The sequence below is a fragment of the Sparus aurata genome, chromosome 13 (genome assembly GCF_900880675.1).
Source record: "Sparus aurata chromosome 13, fSpaAur1.1, whole genome shotgun sequence".
In the NCBI taxonomy this organism is placed as follows: domain Eukaryota; kingdom Metazoa; phylum Chordata; class Actinopteri; order Spariformes; family Sparidae; genus Sparus; species Sparus aurata.
The window spans coordinates 15,353,384-15,376,857 of NC_044199.1; the positions used below are offsets into that span (position 1 = coordinate 15,353,384).

The window sequence follows — 23,474 nt, forward strand, 5'->3', positions numbered from 1 at the left end:
TGTTTCAACCATTTATCCATTAACCTACTTTGATCTAACAGTCTAAGTTCAACTTTTTATCCATGACTTTAACCCATTTTAATGGTTTATCCACTATTTTAGCCATTTTTTTGTTCATCCACTACCTTTGTCTGACTCTTTAGACTGTTCTGCTCACATGCTAAATTTCTCATGAACTCTTAATTGCCATGTCTATTATCAGGTGTTTAAGCTGATTATTCTAATTGGAACTGATTTATTCTATTATTAGTTCAGTGGAAGCTGCTCTACAGTCTCTCTACACACTCCGTGGCTGGTGCAGAAGTACTGTTTTCGCTGAGGTACAAGTGCCTCTGGTTATGAATGGCTGCTCTATGCAGTAAACCTCTGACCTCCACAGCCAGGAGCAGGTGATTAAGTGCAACTGAAATCAGGAGAGATCCACTCATGGCCCGCTCTTTTCACAACCCTGACACTTGAAACAGAAAGGCTGGTAAATGGCCAGAGGGTTCAGGCCTGTACCTCTGCAGTAAACTTCAGACATTTCAGAATGGAAATAACTGCCAGAGCAATATACTGCAGGTTGTAAGAGTTCTCATTGGTGTAATATGGAAGCATTTCTCTGTCCCTCAGTATATTATGTCATTCATTTTAGTTTTTGAATTAAAAACTGAGGATCAAACTACATTTAAAAAAACATGATCAATGTAATTTTTTACAAAAATATCATAAGTAAAAATATAAATCTAATAGAACAGTTGGAATAAAAAAAAACAAGGCAAAGGCAATGAGAAAACTCATGAGTTTGGTAGCCTCGGGCAGCAGTACGATGCCTGAAATGACAGGGCAATGAAAATAAATTAAACCCTGCAGGAAATGAGATCTTTGGGGAAATAAAATCATTTGTATTAGACTGGATGAACTGTGCTAACTTTAAACATAGTCATTGTTACAAAGCCTAGTTTTGCAGGGAGTGTTTTTGTAGCACGGCTTAGATTTAGTACACCAAAGCCTTTGGATGGTAGGAAAATCAAATACAAATGAACATTTACATAGGGATTTAGCAAGAACTGCTTCTTTCTATGGTGCAGTGTCTTTTTCGTCCGACCGTGTACCAGAACATGGGGCTTGAGTTAACATAGAGTTGGTTGGTCCCTTTTATTCATAAAAACACATTTAAGTTTAGTACAATATGCTCTGCTCAGGTGTTGATACCTATTCTGCCGTCTGTAGAGAAATGTCAAACTAGCGGTGATATTAACTCAATAATGTCATGACATATATGGCAAAAATTGACCACATGACTGAAATTATACCTTGTCCAGCAGTGTGCAGCAAAAACACTCTGTTAACACAACTCTGACATATTTTCATCTTTTAAGTTGATGTAGTGAGTTTGCTAGCGAAATGTCTCCTACATATCAAGCAGAGCAACATTAGCACTCATTTTGAGTCATCTTTCTGGCCACATGGTGTCCAATATTCACTCTCCTTTTAGTTACATTTGAATGCTCCACGATGCTCACTAGCTAGCTCTGAACGTTCTGTCCTTTCTGGCAGGTAGCCTACAGCAGTTTTTTTCCATTCTGAAAACATTTGCTGCAAAAAGCCACCAGGATAAAGTGACGCTGTCCTTGTAAAACAGCTTTTTAAAGAATAAATTATAAACATCAGGGGATAAAACAAATAATCTTTACACATCCAGATGCGGTCTTCTAACAATGGCATCGCTGTCAGGGCAGGAAAAAAAATGTTTAAATCGAAAATCCAATGGAATCAAATCGTGACCTTGAAATCAACATTCTTGCAAAGTGTCAGAGATGGCAATTACTCAATGTTAAATGTTACAATAAGCACTGAAGGACATATTCAGGTAGGGGTGTAACGATTCATCTACTACATTGATGAATTGATTTATATTCCTATGATCCAGCTACATCGATCGACATATATCAATTAAAAATCGTTTGAAATGGCAAAGAATCGATTCTATCAATACTAGGAAATTGCACATTGGCTTTAAGCACGGCAAACTTTAAGGATGTGTGTTTTTTAAGCACTTTTAACAATAGACATGTTAAACGTTACTTGATTCAGTCTGCGTCTGTGACGTCATCGACACGTGCCGGCAGCAGCACGAATCTTCGAACAACAACAACAAAACGCAGCATGGCGGATGGCAGAGGATACGGCGAGTGTGTGTGGAAACACTTTGGCTTTTGCAAAGACGGAGATGTTCTAATTAAGTTGCTCGCTGTTTGTAGAATATCTAAAAGCCAAGTAAAAAAACACGGCAACACGACTAATCTCTCCAACCACCTACTTAGGCGCCATGGAATTTCACACAACGCCGACCGTCCAGGCACCCCTTACAGCGCAAGGTAACGTCAGCTCTGCAGAATGTCGATTGCACTCCGTTTTTGGTATTACTATTGTACTCTTTTTATGTTGTAAACTACAGCAGAAGTTGCAGGTACACCTCCTGTTGATTCAACCTAAAGAAATGTTGGTTGCACTTAATGTACTCTTTTTATATTGAAAATGAGAGCAGAAAAGGTTAACCTCCTGGTTGCTCTTCATTCAAATAAAAGGTTAATACATTTGCCTTTAATTGTTGTTTACTTGTTTATATCCATAATTAATTTAAAACTGATTCCCTTACAAGAAACAACAGGGATATAGGAAACTTCACCTGTACTATCCAGTATCCAAGTATTTATTTCACAGTAACACTGGTTGAATTTTTGGCCAAAAAGTTACTGAATCGATTTCAAGTCACTGAATCGTATCGGATCATATCGTTCTAAATGCCACGAATCGTGATACGAATCGAATCGTTGTCAAAATGAATAGTTACACCCCTATCTTCAGGAGATCAGAAAGAGCTCTACGCTTCAACAGAGAAGTGACCTCAAATTCAAATCTACCGTACATTTTCATCATTTTATCAGTGACAGGTATAGAAACAGAAACTACTGCACAACAACAGCAGCATAGAGAGAAGGAGAGATAAAGTGGAACTACTTTTCCATGATCTGACGGGGGCTTATCAAATGATAAAAGAGTATATTCTCCACAAAGTATTGAGCACCGGCGTGTACGTCACAGCAGCCTGAGCCTGGTCGATAGCTCATCATTCCACATCATTTGGGACAGTAAATCTCCCCTCTGACTGAGCTGAGATTGGAGGGCAACAATGGCAGTCCTCTCAGTGAGGACGATTCAGAAGACACTTTACACAATCAGCACACATTCAGAGAGGGGTTTGAATGCCTAACTCCCACTTTCACGCTGAATAGGAGTTTAAATGGAGACAATCTGGAGGAAATTTAACCGCTTGCATTTGGCAATCTTAGGCCAAATTAAGCTCAGATTCAACATTAGGTTTTAGAACCAAGGCTTCATCCAAAATATACCTCTCCCTACGGCTTTAAACATTGCACTCCTCACACCCCGCATGCATAACTAAAGGCTGAGACACACGCCGACAGATGGCCCACTGTACGTCTCCAGAGTTTTGGAACATCACACAGTGCTCGGCAAAAATGGAAAAACCCGTTTTAATCATATCGAATTAATCAGAAAATCGCATACTAAAAGGTCGCCCATTATGTGCAGCAAACAAAAAGTCAATCGATCAATTCGACTGTCACTTGACTTTTCAACATCCTTCCTGTTCTCCACTGACCTCTTCAACATTAGCTCAACTTTATGCAGTGACGTGAAAACCGAATAACAGATCAGCCCCCTCTCTTCCTTGGACTCAAACGGAGGAAGTGCACTGATTGTTTCAAGTGGCGAGTGTGGCATTCCGTGTGGCTCTGCTCTATTCAAACCCGACCAGCGCATTGGCTGACTATCAGCTTGTAACTTCAGCAAAATAGATCATTATCAAAAAGGACATAAAATGATTGATAAACTGAGATACAGCTCAGGATATACCTCTCTAAATTGTTTTTGTATTCATTTCCCCATTTCTTTGAGGTAACATTTTATATAACAACTGTGATTAAAGGAGACATATTATGCATCTTCATTTTTTTCCTTTCCATCAGTGTTTTCTATATGCTCTCGTGCATGTAAAAGATCTTGAAATTTAAAAAAGGTCAAGGTCCCCAGCAACAGAAGCTCCTCTCTCCCACAGAAAACCCTGCTCCTGAACCGTCTCATCAGCAGTCCCGCCGTTGTTTCGGTGACTTTGTGACATCACACTACGTCACCATGTCACACAACTGCATAATGTATGCCTAGAAGCTAGTTTGGCATTTAAGAATTGATTTAGCACAGCTGCTCTGTTGTTGTGGTGCTGGGTCAGGCGTGTGTGAGCTGACCAATCAGAGGAGACTGTGTATTTGGGAGGAGGGTCTTAAAGAGACAGGGGCTAAACTGGAGTGTTTCAGACAGAGGGGGAATATGGTGCTGCAGCACAGGACAGTATGACAACACTCGTGTTTTTGAATATTGAAGTATGTAAACTTATTCTAGTAGTAACCTAAAAAAAATCATATGAACCTGAAAATTAGCATACGTCTTCTTTAAAATATGGTACATTTACAGTTATGTAAACATTTGTTAACAGTTATTTCACTGTTAAACTATGAAATGCTTAATAAACAATTTATTAAGCAGTTTATTGTAAAGTGAAAACTAATGTTTATTAAACATTGTTAATGTTTAGTAAAAACTGTATTTCATCTATACACATTATTTGGATGTCATTACAAAGTTGCATCTGCTGTTTATAGACCTTTACAATTACTTAATAAATGTTTTATAAAGCATGTTATTGCTTGTTAACAGTGCATTAACTATAACTAACAGTACATTTGCAGATTAATCATGACTATAACAAAGTGTTACCTTTTTGCTGTGAATTTGTTGCCATAGAAACATTCTAAAGTAGACTGACCTGCTCTGTTTTGTCTCATAAAAAGCTTCACCCTGGTGTTATGCAAAGCAGGCGGGACAGTCTAATCATCTCAGTTTGAATATATTCAAAATAACAGCCAAATGAGTCCCAGGCTGAGGTCTAACTTTCACTCCAGTTGACTCTACTTCAGCCACTCCCTGAGTATACTGATGACATACAAAACACTAAGCAAATAGAAAAGGCTATAGAGGACTAAAGCGATGTAATTCATCAGTAGACAAGCTCTAAAAATGTGTGTGATTAAGAGAAGCTGTTCTGGAGTGTCATATACTGTATTTGTGTGTATTTTAAGTCAGATCAGGTCACGAGGAACTTTACTTGAGCTGCTGAGCTGAAACAACTCCATGCAGCGATGACATTGTAAAGTACAAGGGTCTGTGCGGCAGTGGAACAGGGGCCGTGTTCCACTATAAACAACCTTTTTTAAAGTAAAGAAAGACTGATTTACATGAGGAAAAGTGAGAGTACACACTGCAACATCCTGCAGTTACAACCCACGCCTGCTCCAAGAGCCTCTCACCAACAACAGTTAGAGAAGATATGTTGTGTCATATACATTTTTAGAGCAATTTTCCTACTTTCAGAAATAGCAACAATTCCACCCCGAGACACCGGGGACGTGCTGTAATAGATGGAAAAAAGTTATTATGCAGTCAGGATTCCCCCACTCCACCCCTCTTCGACCTTCACCACCCTCGGACTGCAACCAGGGTCACAGATTGAGGCGCTGCAGCAGAGACAGCTTTGATTGATAGTTTTGTTTTCAGCTGTGCTCTGTCTGTTCGCTTCACTGAAACCATATCATCACTGGATGGAAAAGCCTGCAATTCACATGTTTCCACATGAAAAGGGACCACTAACTAGGCTGAGGGATGTTCTGACAGGGGTGTAAAGCTGCCTACAGCTAATGGAGCAGTCTACTGAGTTGCAATTTCCTAGTCTGTGCCCAATTTGGGTCTCAAAAACTCATTTGAGAATAAATAAGATGAAGGACAGTGGCCTTTTAATGAACTGGTCATACTTACAAAGGAGACACAGGCAGCTATCAGCAGGATCCTGACCATGAGGTCTTCGAACTGCTCCACCACCAGCTCCCACAGGGACTTCCCTGAAATAGACAAAAAACATGTTACACATCTGTGTGCATCACACTCAATTAAAAAGTCAAGTTCACCCAAAACAAAACAAATCTGTCATCTACTCAGCCCCATGCAGATGGAAAGATGGATGAGGTTTCCTAGTCCACAAACTATTTCAAGAGCTTCACGGCAAAACAGGGTTCAACTTTCCATCTGCGTGAGGGTAAGTGGATAATGGCTAAATTGCCATTTTTGGCTGAATCTATCCTTTAATGTCTGAGTCATGCACTGTTTCAAGAAAAGTGTGTCCTTATAAAGGTACAGAGGATATCTAAGATCTATTGACATTATTTTCATAGCACCTATAAGCAGTTGAAAAGACAGACAATCCCTGTATTTACAGAGAGGTATGCTTGCGTGTCCATTGATGGAAAGCTGCAGTTGTGTGTGTACACTCCCAAAGTTTAGTCCTTGGTCTACATAAAAGAAAAAATCCTGGCTCGAGATACTTAATCAGGTAATAAAAAGGAGGAGGATCGCAGCTCCCTGGAAAAATCAATATTTACCTTCTTCAGCTGGGAGCTCTGTGGATGTCACACCATGGCGGTTGTAAAGGAATCGCATTGGCGAGGCCGGAGAGAGTGGAGAGAGGGGGGGGTGTTGGAGGAGAAAGACAAAGAGCCGTTAATACATTTGATTAATTAGGCCGACTCTTAGACGCATGCACACGCACAAAGCGCTCTGCGGAATCGTTCCTGTTCCCTGTGACGATAACATGCTCGGTGCAGGCAGGTTTTCAAGCTGACTTTTATCTGCTGTGGAATTGTTACCGACTTGAATAACTACCGATCCAAGGCTACAAAATGCCACTGAGACAAATGATCCTTTATGGATTCTGGACTCAAGATGTTTTAAATTCCAACCTTCAGTGCCTCGTGTGCAGCTTCAGGCCAACAGTATCAACTCAGCTGCATAATGACCCTCTCAAACATTTTGTAATAACAAACGGCTTCATAAGACCCGACTGAGGCCTTAGATACCAATCTGACTGCTCATCTCCAGCTCCTATAAAAGGTTATGAAATCACTGATGGTCTGTCAGCCCAAAAATGGTTTCAAGACACCTGCGAAGCGGGACTGGATATATCTCGGATGAAGTGGATAGAGCGCTGCTTTGCATAATGAATGTCTGAATATCTCAGCTGTGTCCGATCATATTTCTCTGTAAGACAAATTCTATTCTATATGCATATTCACACTTAATCTTGTAAATTTTAATAAATCTTGCAGATGATTTTTATTATTGATTCATCTGTCCACAATTTCCTGGATTAATCATATGCTTCATATAATAACCCAAAGGCTTTGCTCACGTATTGAAATGGCTTATTTTGTTCTTCAATCCTGGTCCTGTTGACACCCTGCACTAAATGTTTTGGATGACTCACTGCCCGAACAGACAAGATTCAAATGAATGGCTCTTAATCAGACTTCTGCAGAGCTTGAGGACGAGCTGGTCATCTAAAATCATTTGTGTCGGAGCAGGAAACATTGAAAACAGGCAGGACAGGGGACCCAGAATAGGACAAGGGTTGAAAAACACAGTCATAGAAAACTAAGAAAACCGGAAAATAATCACATTTGAGAGCTTGGAAGTTTTGACTTTCTGGGTTTTTTCTATCAAGAAACTAGGGATGCGCAATATGGATATGGATTAATCTTTGGTTTTATGCACCTGAGGGCGAGAATGGTGAAGATGCAGTGAGCAAAGATGGAAGAGTTAATATTGTATACCTCTAATGAGATTTGTTGTCTGTATGGCTGCCCTTCGTCTTCTTCTTCACCAACATTAAAAAAGGCACTTACCAGGGTTGTCACTTTATATTTGAAATTTGGACATTCACTAGGACGTGGGGTGAAAAGTTCATATTCGAGCTGTATTAACCTGTCCGAAAAAGTTAAAACATCCAAAACATCTGAGAAGCAGTGTGGGGAAGTACAAAAATAAGGCCGTTTGTCGACTTCTGTGGAACTCTGCAGAATCACCTGCTAGCTTACCACCAGACTGAGGCAGTGGAGGCACCACAGATGAGCAGAGCAGCACCAGAAATGACTGTAACTGTCAGTCAATCATCAAATAATACGTAGCAATATTTCGTTTGATCAACTACGTTACCACGTTATTGTATCAGCTTCAGCCTCTTCCAGGGCCACATATTACTCAGTTAAACTTTAAAGTAAATCGCTAGGCTTTATTACAGTAATGAGACTTTCTGACCTTACCAGACCGCTCCACCTGTTCTAATACTTGCCAATACCCACCTAGTCATTACATTCACATTACTGGTGATTATTTACTAAAAATCTCAAAAATCCCGGTGGTCCAGTGGTCAGCACTGTGGACTCACAGCAAGACGGTCCTGGGTTCCCCACCATTAAAACATGTACATTAGGTTGTTTCTCCAGTCACCAGAAGCACTAGCTAAGATCTGGAGTTAGCCCCCCAGGTGCATACACACTGCCCACTGCTCCCCCGGTTTTTCTTCAACAATCAAAACTGTTGTCAAAAATGAAAATGCTAGTGTGCCAGCCTTTATGAAATGCATTTTGAGCGGTTTTCAAAATACTGAGAAATAGCACCATGCCCTGTTGAGTTAGTTTGGATTGTTGCTCAGACAAAAACAAGCAATTTTCCGGTGTCACTTCTGTCCCTGGGTTGGTCGCCTAATTTTAATTAGCTGGAAAACAAACGAAAGATTAAACAATGAAAATAAATCAACAGTCGAAGCCCTGTCTGACAGCAATTTCAGAATAACAGCAGCATTTGTCAGCCTGTCCAGGCAACACTTTTTTCTGAATCAGAACTGTGGTGATGTCATTGATATTCCTGCCGCAGCCTCACTCTCCAAACTGTTGGAGTGCACCAACTCCCCTCCTCCCTTTGCATCAGTATGTGGATAAGCTCCCACAAAATGAACCAGAGAGTGAAAACGCATTGCTTTTTTATCTTTTGCATCATCCTGTCATTTTTCCATCTGTCGTCTCAAAAGAGAAGCTGTATTTTTGGGGGGCATTTTGAGGCAACGTGATCATCTTCTCCACTCGGATTTTATCACCAGAACATCACACCCACCACACGTATGAGTCACTGGTCTGAGTAGAAAACACATCAGTCATATTCCAAAAACATTTCAATTGACAAGTACTGTTGATCAGTGTCACCACAATGAGACACAGGCGTGCTTAGTCACTGTCAGGTCTTCGTCGAGTCCGGACGCGGAGCCACAGCCGAACAGGTCCAATAAAAACAAACCGCATCCATAACGGATGAACGGAATGGCTGATCGTGGTGCACGTCTGATCGGCAAATTTTCTGCTCGATTTTGTGCACTTGGCGGCCACTGAAGTCTTGGTTTTGACATGATTCCTCTCTGGAAAAGTGGCTTTTCTCCTTTTAAGCAAGTGGAAACCTCGTGTTCCTTCGCATGTTTTGACCAGACTGTGCTACATGAGTACCAAACATGACCCTGCGGAGAGAGAGAGAGAGACAGAGTGGGGCTGGAAAAGAGCAAAGGGGCCATGACGTGAACCTGTAGCCTCGTTCCAAAACCAAAAAAAAGGCACTGCAGCCACTCACTTTACACATGCCACTGGCAGAAAGAGGAATTATTTCACTTCCACAAACTTTTCCTACAGGGACGAAATAAAGGCATTTTGATAACTTTCTTAATTTGGTTTATAATAAAACCAGAGGAAGAAAAATGGATTGCTGCCGTGCAAACAAAATTTAAAAAGAACACTAGAGTTTCTAACTAGCCGTTAAAACCCAGCACTTTGATTTGAAAACGCCTCCGGTCAAACCTGCACAAGCTCTGCTGAGTTTCATTGGTTTTTGCGTGAATTATTGGAAAACAACCTTCTTGATGCAGCTGACCGTTGGCCAGAGGTCGTCCCTCGTCGCCAGCCTGTTTAATAATAGCCGATGAGTCACTGAGAGAGTATCTTTCCAAACTTGCTGTCTGGAGGGTTTTTCAGAGTTCAGGCTGAACACGGTTGAACTCACGGGGGACTTTTGGCTGCACTGCAGACTGCAGAAATGTGGAGAAGTGGGTTCTGCTGTTTTCCATGCTCCACCAGTCTGACATAAGCCTGTTTCCCCATTACAGTGCCTCCCTGGTTGTATAATGTTTTTATGGCAGACAGGCTGGCTGGGACTCCGGAGCTCGAGACAAAGATGGACTGACTGAAAAGACAGACGAGAGGGGAAAGAGAGAGAGACGGAGAGAGGAGGGAGGGGGGGGAGGGAAAAAGGGCTGGAGGTGTTGAACGGGGTTCCCCGGCTTTCCTCTGCCAAGGATTCCCTCGCAGTCATCTGGGCTGTGTCAACCCTAGGCTTGCCCAGGCACATTCCTGAATACTGACTTCACTTCTTTTTCTCCCTCTCTCTCTCCATGTCCCCACAGCACCCCCCACGCCTTCTCCCTCCCGGCCCAGACAATGAATAAAAGAGCTTGTTTACGCGTCGCAGCAGAAAAAAAAAGGCGAGCAGCGTCTCGCGGAGGGGAGACACTTCCTGGAGACAGTTGCCAACAACAGCGAGGAGCTGGTTTTTCTCTGTCCAGAGAGTCAGGAAGGAAAGCAGGAAAGTGGCCATCCATCTGCACCGCATCATGAGGTCTGTTGACAAAAAGGAGCTCCGACTGCAAAGCTCCTCTGTCTCGTCTGGCTGAGTCCATTAACGAATTACCTCCTGGGTTATTGGGACCCCCAGCAAACCCCCACATCCGAGCGTGGTTAAACCGCATTAACGAGCTGGAGTTCAGGTCCTTCTTGTGCAAACTACAAACCTGGGAAAGTTTTCCGCTGTTGCCATGGTGACCTGGCCTGCGAAGGCTCCCCGAAAAACAAGCGTTTCGCAAGATAATGTGCAAGTGTCTGTCAAAACTGACCGAGAATAACTGTTATGCAATCAGCGGGGCCTTGATACAGCACGCTCTGACTGCAGGCATCACCAGAAAACCCCACACATTCTGATGGGAACAGGCTCATTTTTGAGCCTCCGCAGGCTGCTAATACATAGTTAGCATGCAGGCAGACACACCTCCGAGTAAACAGCTTAGCAGACAGCTGGTTAAGTGCGAGCAGCAGTGGAGTGGGTGTGCAGTAGTCAGACTTCAGTAAGTAGCTGCAGCTCCAGGATCTCCCTCCATCCACCAACCATGAGGATGTAAGACAGGCTATAAATACCATGATGAGGCAACCCCTAATGACATCTACCATAGCTTCCTATATCCGCTCACTCTGCTAATGTATTTTCCCCCCACCGGAAAAAAAAATGGTCTGAACGCATTAAGCGTATCAAAAGCGAATTATAAATGCAGCCCATTCTCCTCCCTAAACCTATTATCTCTGCTACTAGGAAGACATGGCAGGTAAACGCAGGGGAGACGTCTGCAGTCTGACAGCCCATGTTTCCTTCATTTACATAACTGTCGATGGAGGGCTTCCCTTTTGGGGAAGTCATACTCAAACCATGTCAAGTGGATGGGTGTCAACAGCCATCTTTAAGAGCCCACGCCGACCTCTGGACAGCAGCTTGAAGATCAGAACAGGATCAGAGGGGGAAGTGGTACCAAGTCACTAATCGCTCCTCTGCAGCGTAATGAAACAAGGACATGGAGCCCTGACATGCAGCTACTCCTCAGTCGTTACCGGCCCTGGAACGTCTCAGGCTGGATTACAGCTGCTGCACTTTAACACAGTTTTGTTTCATGCCTATGAATCATAGTTAGGAGTACGGAAATGCATTTCTTTCCAGTTGGATAGAAACGCCACCACTAACAATAATAAATTAATTATTAATAATAGAGCTTATTTTCTATTTTGATATTTAGACACAAACAGTCCAATAATGCATGGAAACAAATGCCTTCCACTTATGTAGCAAGTTTTGTTAGATTTTTTGCTCAATCTATAAACCACTAACATTATGTGTGCACTCTAAATGTTTTACACCAGTGGTCCCCAACCACCGGGCCACGGACCGGTACGGATCCGTGGGTCGTTTGGTACAGGGCTGCAGAGAAAGAATAAATACGTTATTTTATTTCCGTTATATTGACGATCATACTAGGAAAGTTGTTTAATTTTGAAAAACGGATTCTCGTTTAACAACATCCGTCTCTTCCTCTTGGCGCACCGTTTTTACCCTAAATCAAGCTAGCTGAGATTAGTGAAAAACAAACGTCTTCGGTGATCTACTTTGCAAAGAAAAAAGGAAACGGCCCAAAGATGAGACGGAAGAAGAGGGAGATGGACAACTGTTGAAGTTGGCTGTTAAAGTGGCTGAACTGCAGCTGCGGGGACGGTGAGTGGACAACTGCTATAATTTTATTATCGCGGTATCACACACGCACCCAGAGCTTTTTTTTCACACAGAGCTATGTAAAAACTAAGAATAAGATATCTTCATTTTAGTTTAGTTACTAGCATGCTAACATTTGCTAATGAGCACTATATTTGAAGTATAACTGAGGCTGATTGTTTTTGACCAAATAATGACATTCCAAACAAACAAACAAAACCTGTTAATTTTGAACCTGGTTAAATCCGCAACAGACAAGCTAGTGATATACACGCTAAAAATGGCTTAGTCAAAGTTACCTGGTCCCTTAACTAGTTGCTAACAGTAGCCTACCAACACTAACAGGCTAGCAGCTGTTACCTGTTGTTTGCAGGTAGCCTACTGAGCCATTTTAATACCAACTGTACTAATACTAGTACTGTGGATTTTTAGGTATGCAAGACTACTAGAGCTTTAAAATAGTTACTTTAAAACTACTACAATTGTTTTGACAGCACAACAAGCTAGTGGTTATTAGGAGATATAATTAAGCTGCCACTAGATTTATTTGGAAAATATTAATACAATGTCACAAAAGATTGTTACTCCTAATTTATTTACAACAGGGTCAAAGGGGATGGCAATCGGTCAAACCAGGGTTCTTCAATCCTCGGGGTCCTGCCCTGCATGTTGTAGATGGTTCCTGACACACCTGATTCAGATGATCAGCTCGTCATCAAGCTCTGCTGAGGCCCGACAACGACCCGTTCATTTGATTCAGGTGTGTCGGAGCGGGGGAAACATCTGATGCAGTAGATTTCTCTCAATTCAGTGCAACGGGATAAGTGACAATCTGCAGAAACTTTTTCCCAGCAAGCATAAGGTAAATGTTTAAAACCTGCTGACGCATCCAGACTCCCAAGCTGAAACGACTTTGACTTTGGTATAGTGGACAGAGAAGTGAATTAATAGTTTAATTCCGACGGGAGACTGAGAGGGACACCAGCGCAGAGCAATGATGAGGTGTCCCACTCATTATAATTGATATAATTTCCGCTGCTTTGTATGATCAACTGACCGGCCTGTGATTGTCTCCACGCTGGGCACGCGAGAGGAAATGCCATCAACTGTCGGAGCCGCGCTGAGACGAGTTCTTTTGTGAGGCCGCCGTATCAGAGAAAGGAGGATTAGTTTCAAAGCGGACATTTTATCTCTTTGAGCCAATTAGGACAGAAAATGACACGAGATTCGGCTCAATGGCTGCAGTGGCCGCCTATTGGCTGGGCTGCTTCTGGCGTCATCAAGCTGTGGTCAGGGAAAAAGAGACTGGATTTTTCCTCAGGATGTTGCACAGGACAGGGCATGCTGAAATCAAACCACTACGTCACTCTCATATTCACCCTGAGTGAGTATCTAAGACATCTACTGAAGAAATACCAAACCACGTCTCACTGAACAGCCTGTTCTTAACTTCTTAATGTTGAAATCGACACATTTAGGTTGGTCTGATTATGAAATTAAACAGCGTAGATTATCTGTGCTGTGGCAGTGACACTTCAGATGATTCTGAGCAAATTATCAAAACATCTGCGTAGATTCAAGCTTTTGACAAACACAGCAAATAAGCGCCTTTGCTCCACATTTGCCACTAGCATTATGACGAGCTACAGAGGAAGAGGAAGAGGGCCTGTCAACTGAGCAGGACATGCATGAGGTGATTAGAACAGAGCCGATATCTTGTCAGGGCTGGGAGCTTCCTCTTTAAGGTCACAGCTGTGCGAGGAGCCATTTTTTGAACATCCCAACAGGCTAGCAAGGAGGACGGCACCCAGCCGCCTAGTAGCCAATGGCAGAAGCCTAACGCTGTGAAAAATAGTCAGCAATCCCCCTAACAGCGGACTGAAATATCTGTGTTACCACCATGCTATTTATAGGGTTCATTCTAGGTTTAGGAACCAGAGCGACACTTTTATCCAATCAAATGCCCGGTTCAGTACAACTTTACTGATCTGACGCCTGCAGTAATGGAGGCCGCTGTGAAAATAGTACACATTTCAAAAAGTGGGACTATTTTGGAAACGGTTAGAAGAAATTTACACATACACCCACTGACAGGAGACGTTTATGTGACTGTGAAATATGGTGCGACTTAAAAAGAAAAAATGCTGCACTTTTAGTATCCCCTATACTGGATTTAATACACCATTTATGTCTTGTTTTTAAAAGCCATTGCCAAGAACAAGTGCCTTTTTTTCTGAAATGATTAAACCTTGAAAAAAGTTAGTAAGTACATGTTTAAGACCAGTTTTTAAAGCTTTACATCTTCAGTCGATGCCCTTGGGGCTGAGTCTGCCATACATTATGGAGAAATTCAAAAAGTACTGAGAGACAGACTAACACATTTTTTTCCATCCAAAAACAAAAATAGATAAGCCCAGTCTTATCCCCAAAGCTTTGAAAGCTTGATATCTTAACTTCGCCATGTTGTCCTAAAAAGTCGAATTACTCTGTAATGTTATCACAACTTTTTGAAAGGTAACGTTATGTGGCATTCATTATTTTAAAGTCCCCCACCAGTCAAAACTGTATTTTTCTTCTTGTTCCTACAGTTCTATTTGAGCTTCACTGTGCTCACTGGCAGTTCACTGTGTTCACAATAACCTGATGAAAATGTCAATTTTGTCTGTGCTCATTTAGAATCTTCTTAAAAAAGTGTTTAGTGGCGGGGGCCTACAATTGGGATTTCTAATATCACAAACAGTTTGGAAGCGAACTCACACAAGTGTGATGTGAAAACTCCAGCCTCCAGCGTAAAATACTTGCACATTCATTTATTCTGAAATGTTTAATGAAGGTGAAGATGTAGGAGCCATTTCAAGGACTTTAAAGTGGTAAGTTCACTTTTTTTTTGTCAGGCTTGATCAAATATTCTAGTGTTATCTTAAAACCATGAGGAGGAACTGATGATAATAAAACTCATCTTGGGGTGTTAAAAAAATGGTGTATCTTTTTCGAAAATGAACAATGCACCAAGCGGGATGCTGCCATGGCATCTGAAAATGTGTGACTGGTTGGAAAACATTTTCAACAAGCACCTCAAACTTTAATTTTTTTTACTTTAAGATTATAAAAACAAAGTAATAAATACAACAACATACGTAGAACGGAAAGTAGAGGATACATGTCATGTCTCTTCATGTCTGTTTTGACACTGTGGCGTCTTCGCTTGTTTTCCAAACAGGTTAGTCCATCACATCCAACCACGTGACTTTTATACTATTTACTTATTTTACACTTACTTTACGTGCAGCTTATTACATTGAGCACACAACTCATCCCTTTCTATTTGTTTAGATCCCCTCAGTGTTCACTTTCTGGTATGGCCCGAAGGCAGATATATAGTAAGACATATGTTCTGTGTACACACGGCCCCCTCACCGAAACACAAACACTTTAACTACACGCCTCCTGAGTGGACCCGGGGTCGCGCTGTGGTGGAGCAGACGGCGGTGACAGTGTGCGTTAAGAGTCCGGTGACTCAACGCCACCTTCGCCATAAGGGCATGATGTAGAGTGACAGATGCGGAGGTGGGAGGGGGAAGAAGGCGCCTGAGTGACAAGCTAGAACAGGATCACAGCTCCTCTGAAGGCAGCTGGGCAGGCAGGCAGGCACACACAGAGCCCACTAGAAGAGGGAAGTGACTCAACACCCCAAGGACTTCAAATGACTTTTTCTACAACTTCAACTCTCCTTCCTCAGCCCACACAACTCCAACGCTGCTACCACAATATAACTCCCGGCCGGACCGTTTTTTTTTTTTAAGCACATGTGACAGTTAAGTGGGAGCCGACCACCGCTGATTGAGGAGTGTACTGCAAACGTTTCAGTCTAGATAGTGACGGTATGAAGGTGGAGGAGGAGGAGGAGGAGGTGGAGGTGGAGGAGGAGGAGGAAGCTGCTCTCTCGTATTTCAAACGCAAGAGCGAGTAAGTCAGGCTGCTTTTATGTCAAGTTGCAGAACAGGAAGAGAAACACCACGGAGTGAGGTTCCACTTAGAGGAAGTTGTAATTATTATTTCGTGGCAGAACGTTCACCGAGATTGCATCATTTACCAAGGAAGGCCTCATCTAATAACCCCGAGCAGCAGCGTCAGACGCAGGCGCTGACTGCATCAGTGACAGAAAACAGAACACCTTTTTAGATACCGGAGACTTATTGCATTTCCACTTCAGGAAAACAACATCACGTGTCTAGTTATGAAATCAATGAAATGAAAATTGAATGTCAACATGTGTATCTCACTTTGGACGCTGTATCATGACGGTGCAATGACATGTATTGCGAGGTTGTTTAACCTGAAAGTGTTGTGCAATTGTACTCTCCTGGAGGGGAGTGTCGACAGACACAGGCAGGACTCGCTTTAACCTTCTTTTATTAATAATGCCTCCCTCTCATATAAAACTACTTTAAAATTCCTTGAAGTGTCAGGGACTTGAGCTTTGATTGTGAGATTTAAAAAAAAAGGCACAAAAATCCACTTAAATGTAAAAGAAAGGAAGAGGAATCAATAAATTAGCAGCCCCTGTGACACTCCTTCACCTGTGCTTCAGCTCCTTTGAACCCCCCCCAGAGGAAAAAGATGGTTGCTCGTGACGACAACATGCCCTTTAACTGACACTTTCTGAAACTGAACCCACACCACGCCTTTGAATCCGGGGTTGTGAGTGCACAGGACACGATCATCAAACACGGCGCAAGCTGTAACAGCACAGACATTCTTGGTGCACCCATGAACACACACACACACACACACACACACACACACACACACACACACACACACACACACACACACAGAAAGAGTGTGTGTAACAGAAGGAGTGTGTGTGTAAGAGTGTGTGTAAGAGAGAGAGAGAGAGAGTGTGTGTGTAAGAGAGAGTGAGAGAGGCCTGCGACTTTCTCTACTACATCAGAACTGACTACTTCACAATGAAAGTGATAAACTGTCTTGTCAATTGAGGTGCTTGATATACTCAGCAGTAAATTAGCTGGATTTCGTGAGTGTGTGTGTGTGTGTGTGTGTGTGTGTGTGTGTGTGTGTGTGTGTCTGTGTGCAAATTTTGCAAATAAAAAAGGCGCTGCTTGGGGACCGTGAACGAAAGGTGTGAATACAAGTTCAGCTGTGAAAGACTGTCCAGATGTGGCGGCTAAGCTCATTTTACAACATCTCAGAGAGGGATGAGAAACTGTGAGGCTGCTCAGCAGGGTTTTTTTTTGTTTTTTTTACTGTCGCAGCACATGAAAGTGCCAAAGCTCTGACACCATTCACCTGCCTTTACTTACTGTGTAGCGATGAAAGGCAACATTTGGAGTGCTTTCCTGTGTCTAGAAGCACTGTGAAAATGCAAGAATCCCGAGAACAAGGTCAAATCAATGAGATCGCTTCCTGATGAGACAAAAGCACGAAACACTTTCTCACCATTCTGCGGCTAAAACACGAATTAATGAGTCCGCTCGGCTTTAAGATTGAATGGATGATGCTGTAAGAGTGAAACTAGGCTAGAACATCTGACCTCAATGCAGTTTGACCACATTTTTTTTTTAACTTCCAAGTCTTAAGGAAGCATGACTCTTAAGAGAACGTGTCTGAGATGTTGTGATGAAACCTCATCCATCCCATCCCCACCGATCCAGAGGCCGATAGAGCATGTTAACCTCCCCGCATCCTGTGGAGGAGTGTGATGTCTGAGTCAAACATGTCACCCCCTCCCTCCCTCCCCTTCCCCATCGCATGTCAACACCTCCTCCTCCTACTCCTGCGGACACTCGGAGCAGCGTGTTGGCTGTGAACTGACAGCAGATCATGTCAATTCCATCTCCTTTTTTTTTTTTTTGCCTCCACTAAAGGTGCGAGCGCACACGGAGATGTTGTTCATTTAGGGGTTAATAATCCTGCCTATAATGAGATCCAGCATAACTACGCCCTGAGAGTGACGAGTCGTGCGTGATGTGGGGTTTGAGCGCACCACCCGCAAACAACGGACGCTCCCTGGAACAGACACACAGCCCGACTCAAACTGAGCGCAGTCCTCACAGTCAACTACAGAGTCTGCGGTCTGTGAGCAGAGGGGAAGGAGGCGTTTAGCAGCCGTACATTACTCTGCAGTGACATGTACTCAAATAGTGAACAGACCCGAGCCAATTTAATGCCGTTTTTCACCTTTTTTCTGGCTCATCGGGAGTGGATGTTCCCTAAATATTCATCCCCAAAAGAAATAAAAGAAAAAGGGTATCCCCTCCCCTCCGGCGTTCATCTGCAACGCGCTCTCGCACAAGGCAGGAAGTTGACAGCTAAAAACGAAAGAGATGCTATCTGTGGCAAGACGTTGCTTTTTTTTTTTTTTTCCATGAAGTCATCACAGGCCCCCGGGTAGAGTTGGCTGGCTGCAACAAAAGGGCTACTGTTCGACTGGCACAATGCGCCGCTCTGCTCCACACACAGCTCGGCCACACATGCAAATGACAGGCCAGGAGGTAAAGGTGTGGTGAGGTGGTGTTGGTGGTGTCGGGTCTGAGCTGGGCACGAAAAACACCCGCCAGACCGCCAGCCGGGTGTAAGAAACGCTGGAGGCTTCATCAACTGATACATGACTCGCACTGACAACGTTTCCAAAATAAAAAGAAATACAGGTTAATGATCTTTATCAAGGCCACAAGTTGGATTTCAAACGACTCCGCACATCTCCTTCCCCTGTTTTTATCTCGTCATTTGAACTGCAGAATGGACGGGCCACGTGTGGAACAACTGTTGAAAGTGAAAACAGGTTGTTCAAGATTTTCTGTTTCATTATCTTCAACAACTCATCTCCTTCTTCCACTCCAGCAGCCCGAGCCTGCCTGCTCTCCACTGCACTTCCTGATCCCTGCATGTCAGCCCTGGGATGTCTGCCTTCACACACACACACACACACACACACACACACGCACACACACACACACACAGAGAGAGAGAGAGACACACACACACACACACACACAGACAGACACACACGCGCGCGCAGTACATTACTGTGTCAATAGTTAGTGAGGGAGGGCTGCAGGGTTTGTTTTCCAAAGCTTTCTTTGGAGAACTTGTTTGAAAGGAGAGCTGACATGAATCAACCTGGACATACATACAAAAAAAACCCAAACCAAACCAAAACAAAAAAAACAACTGTGGCTGTAGGTGAATAATTCCAATCAATCCAGAGTTTGATTAAGGTTTATTTGCACCACTTGTCCAGCGACTCAACTTTAACTAGTCTGATACGCAGTGAATTACTCCAATACAAGGCATGTGCATGAATGAACGCTTCCCCAACGTTTCCACTGACGGTGCGCCACAGGGAATATGGTTGTTTTTTACGCGCACGATTCGCACCGACCCCACATATAACGGCAGCGGTCGGGATTTCCTGGCACATGAATCGATGCGGGCTGTAAATGCGCAGCGGGTCTGAGCTCAACAATTCAAAGATGCAGAAACATATGCATGCAGGAGACAAAACAAACAAACAAACAAAAAAACTACTCACCGTTCGGTCCATATTTCTCCAGATGGACTTTGACTTGCTCCAGAGTCAGCCCAGTGTTCTCGTTCACACCGAAGTTGTCTAAAACTTCGGTCGCAGATTTAGTGTGCGCATTTTCCATCTTGCCGGAGCGAAGGGGGTGGGGGGGCTCAGATGATCAGGTCGAAATGCATGTAGTTGAGATACATCTATTGTGGCAATCGGGGTGGGAGCGCGGGAGGGAGAGGAGGGGGAGTTGAACCAGCAGTAATTTCCACCGATGGACGCTGAGGACTGCGGAGTGTCGCTCGGCGTGCTCTGTCACCTGTTCCCCCCTGAAGAATAAAAAAACCTCCGGGTCCGCGGTACGCACGCTGCTGTAGCTCTGTTGATCGACTGCCGCTGTTACTTCATCTTCATCTGAAGGTGTGCTGCGTGTGTGCCGGGGCGGACCGCCTCTCCGCCGCTGAGCTACTCCCCTCCTGCGCTCCCATTGGCTGCGCGCACCTGAGCGGAGGGTTCAGCCGCCTCGGGCACCTTCCCCTTCCAAAACAGGACGCGCACGCTCCCCAGTCAGTCCCTCCTTGTCTGTAGTGCGGCAGGTTGTTAACTCTCAGCCAGGTTATGGTTAAATGCTGCCGCGTGACGTCATTTTCTAATGCTCCATATAGGGGAATCGTCTCGAGTTCAGCGCTGGCAGCCGCGCATCAGCGCCCCTGCAGCTGGGGGAGACACGGTGCCTTGCTCAAGGACACAGTTAACGCGGTGGGTTTTCACGCCCATCAGCACCCAAACCACTGTGTCATATGTGGAGCCGGTGCAGAGCGGCAGTACTAGTTGCATGTTAATGAATTTGAAAGCATTTTCATCACTTTTTTTTTCTTGTTACATTACCCAAAAATGAAAACTCCGTCATTATCATATTAAGGTTCTCAGTCATACAGGTCGTGTGCTGGGCGTAGGCAAGTGGACGTGTTTCAGTGTCGTTAAGATGTACCTCTCATACAACCACATCCCACAATGCAGCTACCATTCACACCTGGGCTCACCTAGCCCTACCGACCCACATGAAGGTCGGTTAAGTCAATAGCCACTCCCTCCAGAAAAACGCGATTATGCGATGGCATAATTCAATGCATAATCAGCCCAAGTCGCATATTTATGCGGGCTGCACTTTCGCTGCATAAATTGCCGATTTCCGCGCAAAATATGCGGGGCTTGCATGATTTCATAATCCCCGCATTTTCCTTGCAAAAAAGTCACATATATCTCAGCAGAAAGATGAAAAATGTTGTTTACTTAACATAAGAGCAGCCATTTTTCCCCTGTTGCCATGGGAACGTTATGAAGTGAAGTAATACGCGACGTGAACATCATCGAAAAGCTGCAAACCCCGCTATGAAGCCATGATGAAGCCCGCAAATCAGTCTCATTTGCCAACAAAAAAATCATACTAGTTTCAAAAACCTTACAGTTGGCCTTAAAGTAGGCTATATTAGTAGTATGTAAGATTTCTGTTTTGTATAGCTACCTCTGTAAAACAGGAAGCACACATTTTATTTTTTTTATATTTTATTTATTTATATTTACAGAAGTTGTAGCATATTCCTTTTGTAAAGCTACAGAACTTGTCTGACTCATCAATGTTTTGTAAGTTTGAGCCATGTGTTTATTAAGGTCTGAAATAAAACAAGATGAGAACTTAAATATTCCCAGCACTTTCTGTGATGTAGTATGCTGCTTATCATAGGAAGTAATAAAAAATGACTCTTTACATTAAGGTAGTAGCATAGTGAGAACAGGGTGTTGGGGGAATCACTTTTTTTTCTCTTTTTCATCAAACCGCAGTTTTTGCAAGTTCCCGCAATTTTTGCAAGTTCCCACAATTTTTGCAAGTTCCCACAATTTTTGCAAGTTCCCACAATTTTTGCAAGTTCCCGCAATTTCATTGCATAAAATTGCATAAATATCCAGCATATTCCATCGCATTTTTTAAGAAAACGTGCCGCATAATCAAGGATTTCTGCCCGCAACAATCACAAAAAAACTCTGTGTTTTTCTGGAAGGACTGAATAGCCCACAAGTGGTCCTAAGGACTCTGAAACTCAGAGCTCACTCGTGGACACCCCCCCCCCCAGCTAGTTAGAACTGAAGAGGCCTCTTGGATAAGAGGTGAGACATCTTCGAGAAACTGAAACGCGTCCAGTTGCCTATGTAGAACACTCAGTCATTGTACATACTCGCTCTAGTGCTGAAGGAAAGTCAGGTGAAGTTTCCGATTTCTGGAGCCTCACAGTTAAACAGTGTCACAGCATTCTCCTGAACAACTGAAGTAGATGTGGACTTGTTTTTTAAAGGGGCGCAATATAGTTTAGGAGAAGATATCCAAACTTAGAGTTTTAATATTTGCTAAATTAGTGAGGTAATAATACAAACTCAGAAATATTTATCTTTTCCATGACTACAGAAAACAAGCTATCCTCATAGGTTCCTAGAACACTGTTTGAAGCCAGAAAGGTGGCAGGGTCACATCTATTTTTACCCCTCTGTTTCAGTCCAAATACATTTCCATCAGCTCCATTTGAATCAATCAATTTGTGTTACTTCGAGCACACATACATGCATTGAACAACCTGTCGAGTGCAGTGGAGCAGCCGTCATTTTCTGTTTTCTGTGGCCAGATGCACAAAGATGAGGTTAATCTGGTCAATTAGGCCAGATTTTGTTTTGCTCTGAGACTCCACTACCTCGAGTCATACAAATATAAAACGACCAATTTCCAGACACACCCCCAGGCTGTTTGCCACTGTGAAATTGCTCTTATAAAGCACAAGGAAAAAAATGACTCGAACTCTGTGGCAAAGAAATATCACTGAACATTCCTCATAAACTTTCTTTGTAACTGTTCAGTTCTTCCAGTGTCTTATGTTCAAGAGGGGAGAGGTGGTCAGCTTCAACTAATAGCTCTGTTATTATGTAATCAGTCAAAGTAATTTATGCCATATTTTCAATTTCGAAAGGGTCTGAAAAACATATTTTCTAATCACTTTGGGTTCTGGGCTCTAGTGACTTGAATTGCAGCAGCCATTTTCTGTGTTTAAATTTATTTTATTCTTTTTAATGTTTTTGGCGGACCCTGCCACCTTTCTGGCTTCAAACAGTGTCTTAGGAGCGTATTTTCTTCTGAGAACAGCTTCTTTATTCAGTTATGGAAATATGTCTGAGTTTGCATTATTATTGAAGAAATTTCCCCATTTGCAGGACAAAATTCTGAGATCTATAATATTGTGAATATTGAAAATCTTTGACATTGAGTTTGAATTTCTTCTCCAAAACTACATAGTGTACCTTTAAAACAAGTCCCCATCTACTTCAGTTTTTAAAGGAGAATGCTACAATGATGTTTTGCTGTCAAGCTCATGATATATATATATTTTTATTGGACTACAAAACTTCCCCTGACATTGTGTTGGCATGCAGGTGAGTGGGTGGTTCCTGAAAGTTTAGTGAACTGTTCCTTTAAAATTTCGAACAGAACAGAGGCATCAAAACACTTAAGATCAACTCAAGATTTCACTGGTTGTATTTTATC

The 23,474-nt window shown here is 42.9% G+C and overlaps 1 protein-coding gene across 2 annotated transcripts in view; it reads right to left on the bottom strand.

The window, feature by feature from the left end:
- The window catches only part of atp2a3 (ATPase sarcoplasmic/endoplasmic reticulum Ca2+ transporting 3), a 47,332-nt gene extending 26,859 nt beyond the window's left edge, over positions 1-20,473 (bottom strand). For both annotated transcript variants that reach the window (XM_030437360.1, XM_030437361.1), the window contains exons 1-3: positions 19,907-20,473; positions 6,555-6,572; positions 5,935-6,017 (exon numbers count right to left, since the gene is read on the bottom strand). In XM_030437360.1, coding sequence (XP_030293220.1) covers positions 5,935-6,017; positions 6,555-6,572; positions 19,907-20,024 — 219 coding nt within the window. In that variant the 5' untranslated portion in view covers positions 20,025-20,473. The remainder of the gene's footprint in view (positions 1-5,934; positions 6,018-6,554; positions 6,573-19,906) is intronic.
- Positions 20,474-23,474: the final 3,001 nt, after the last annotated feature.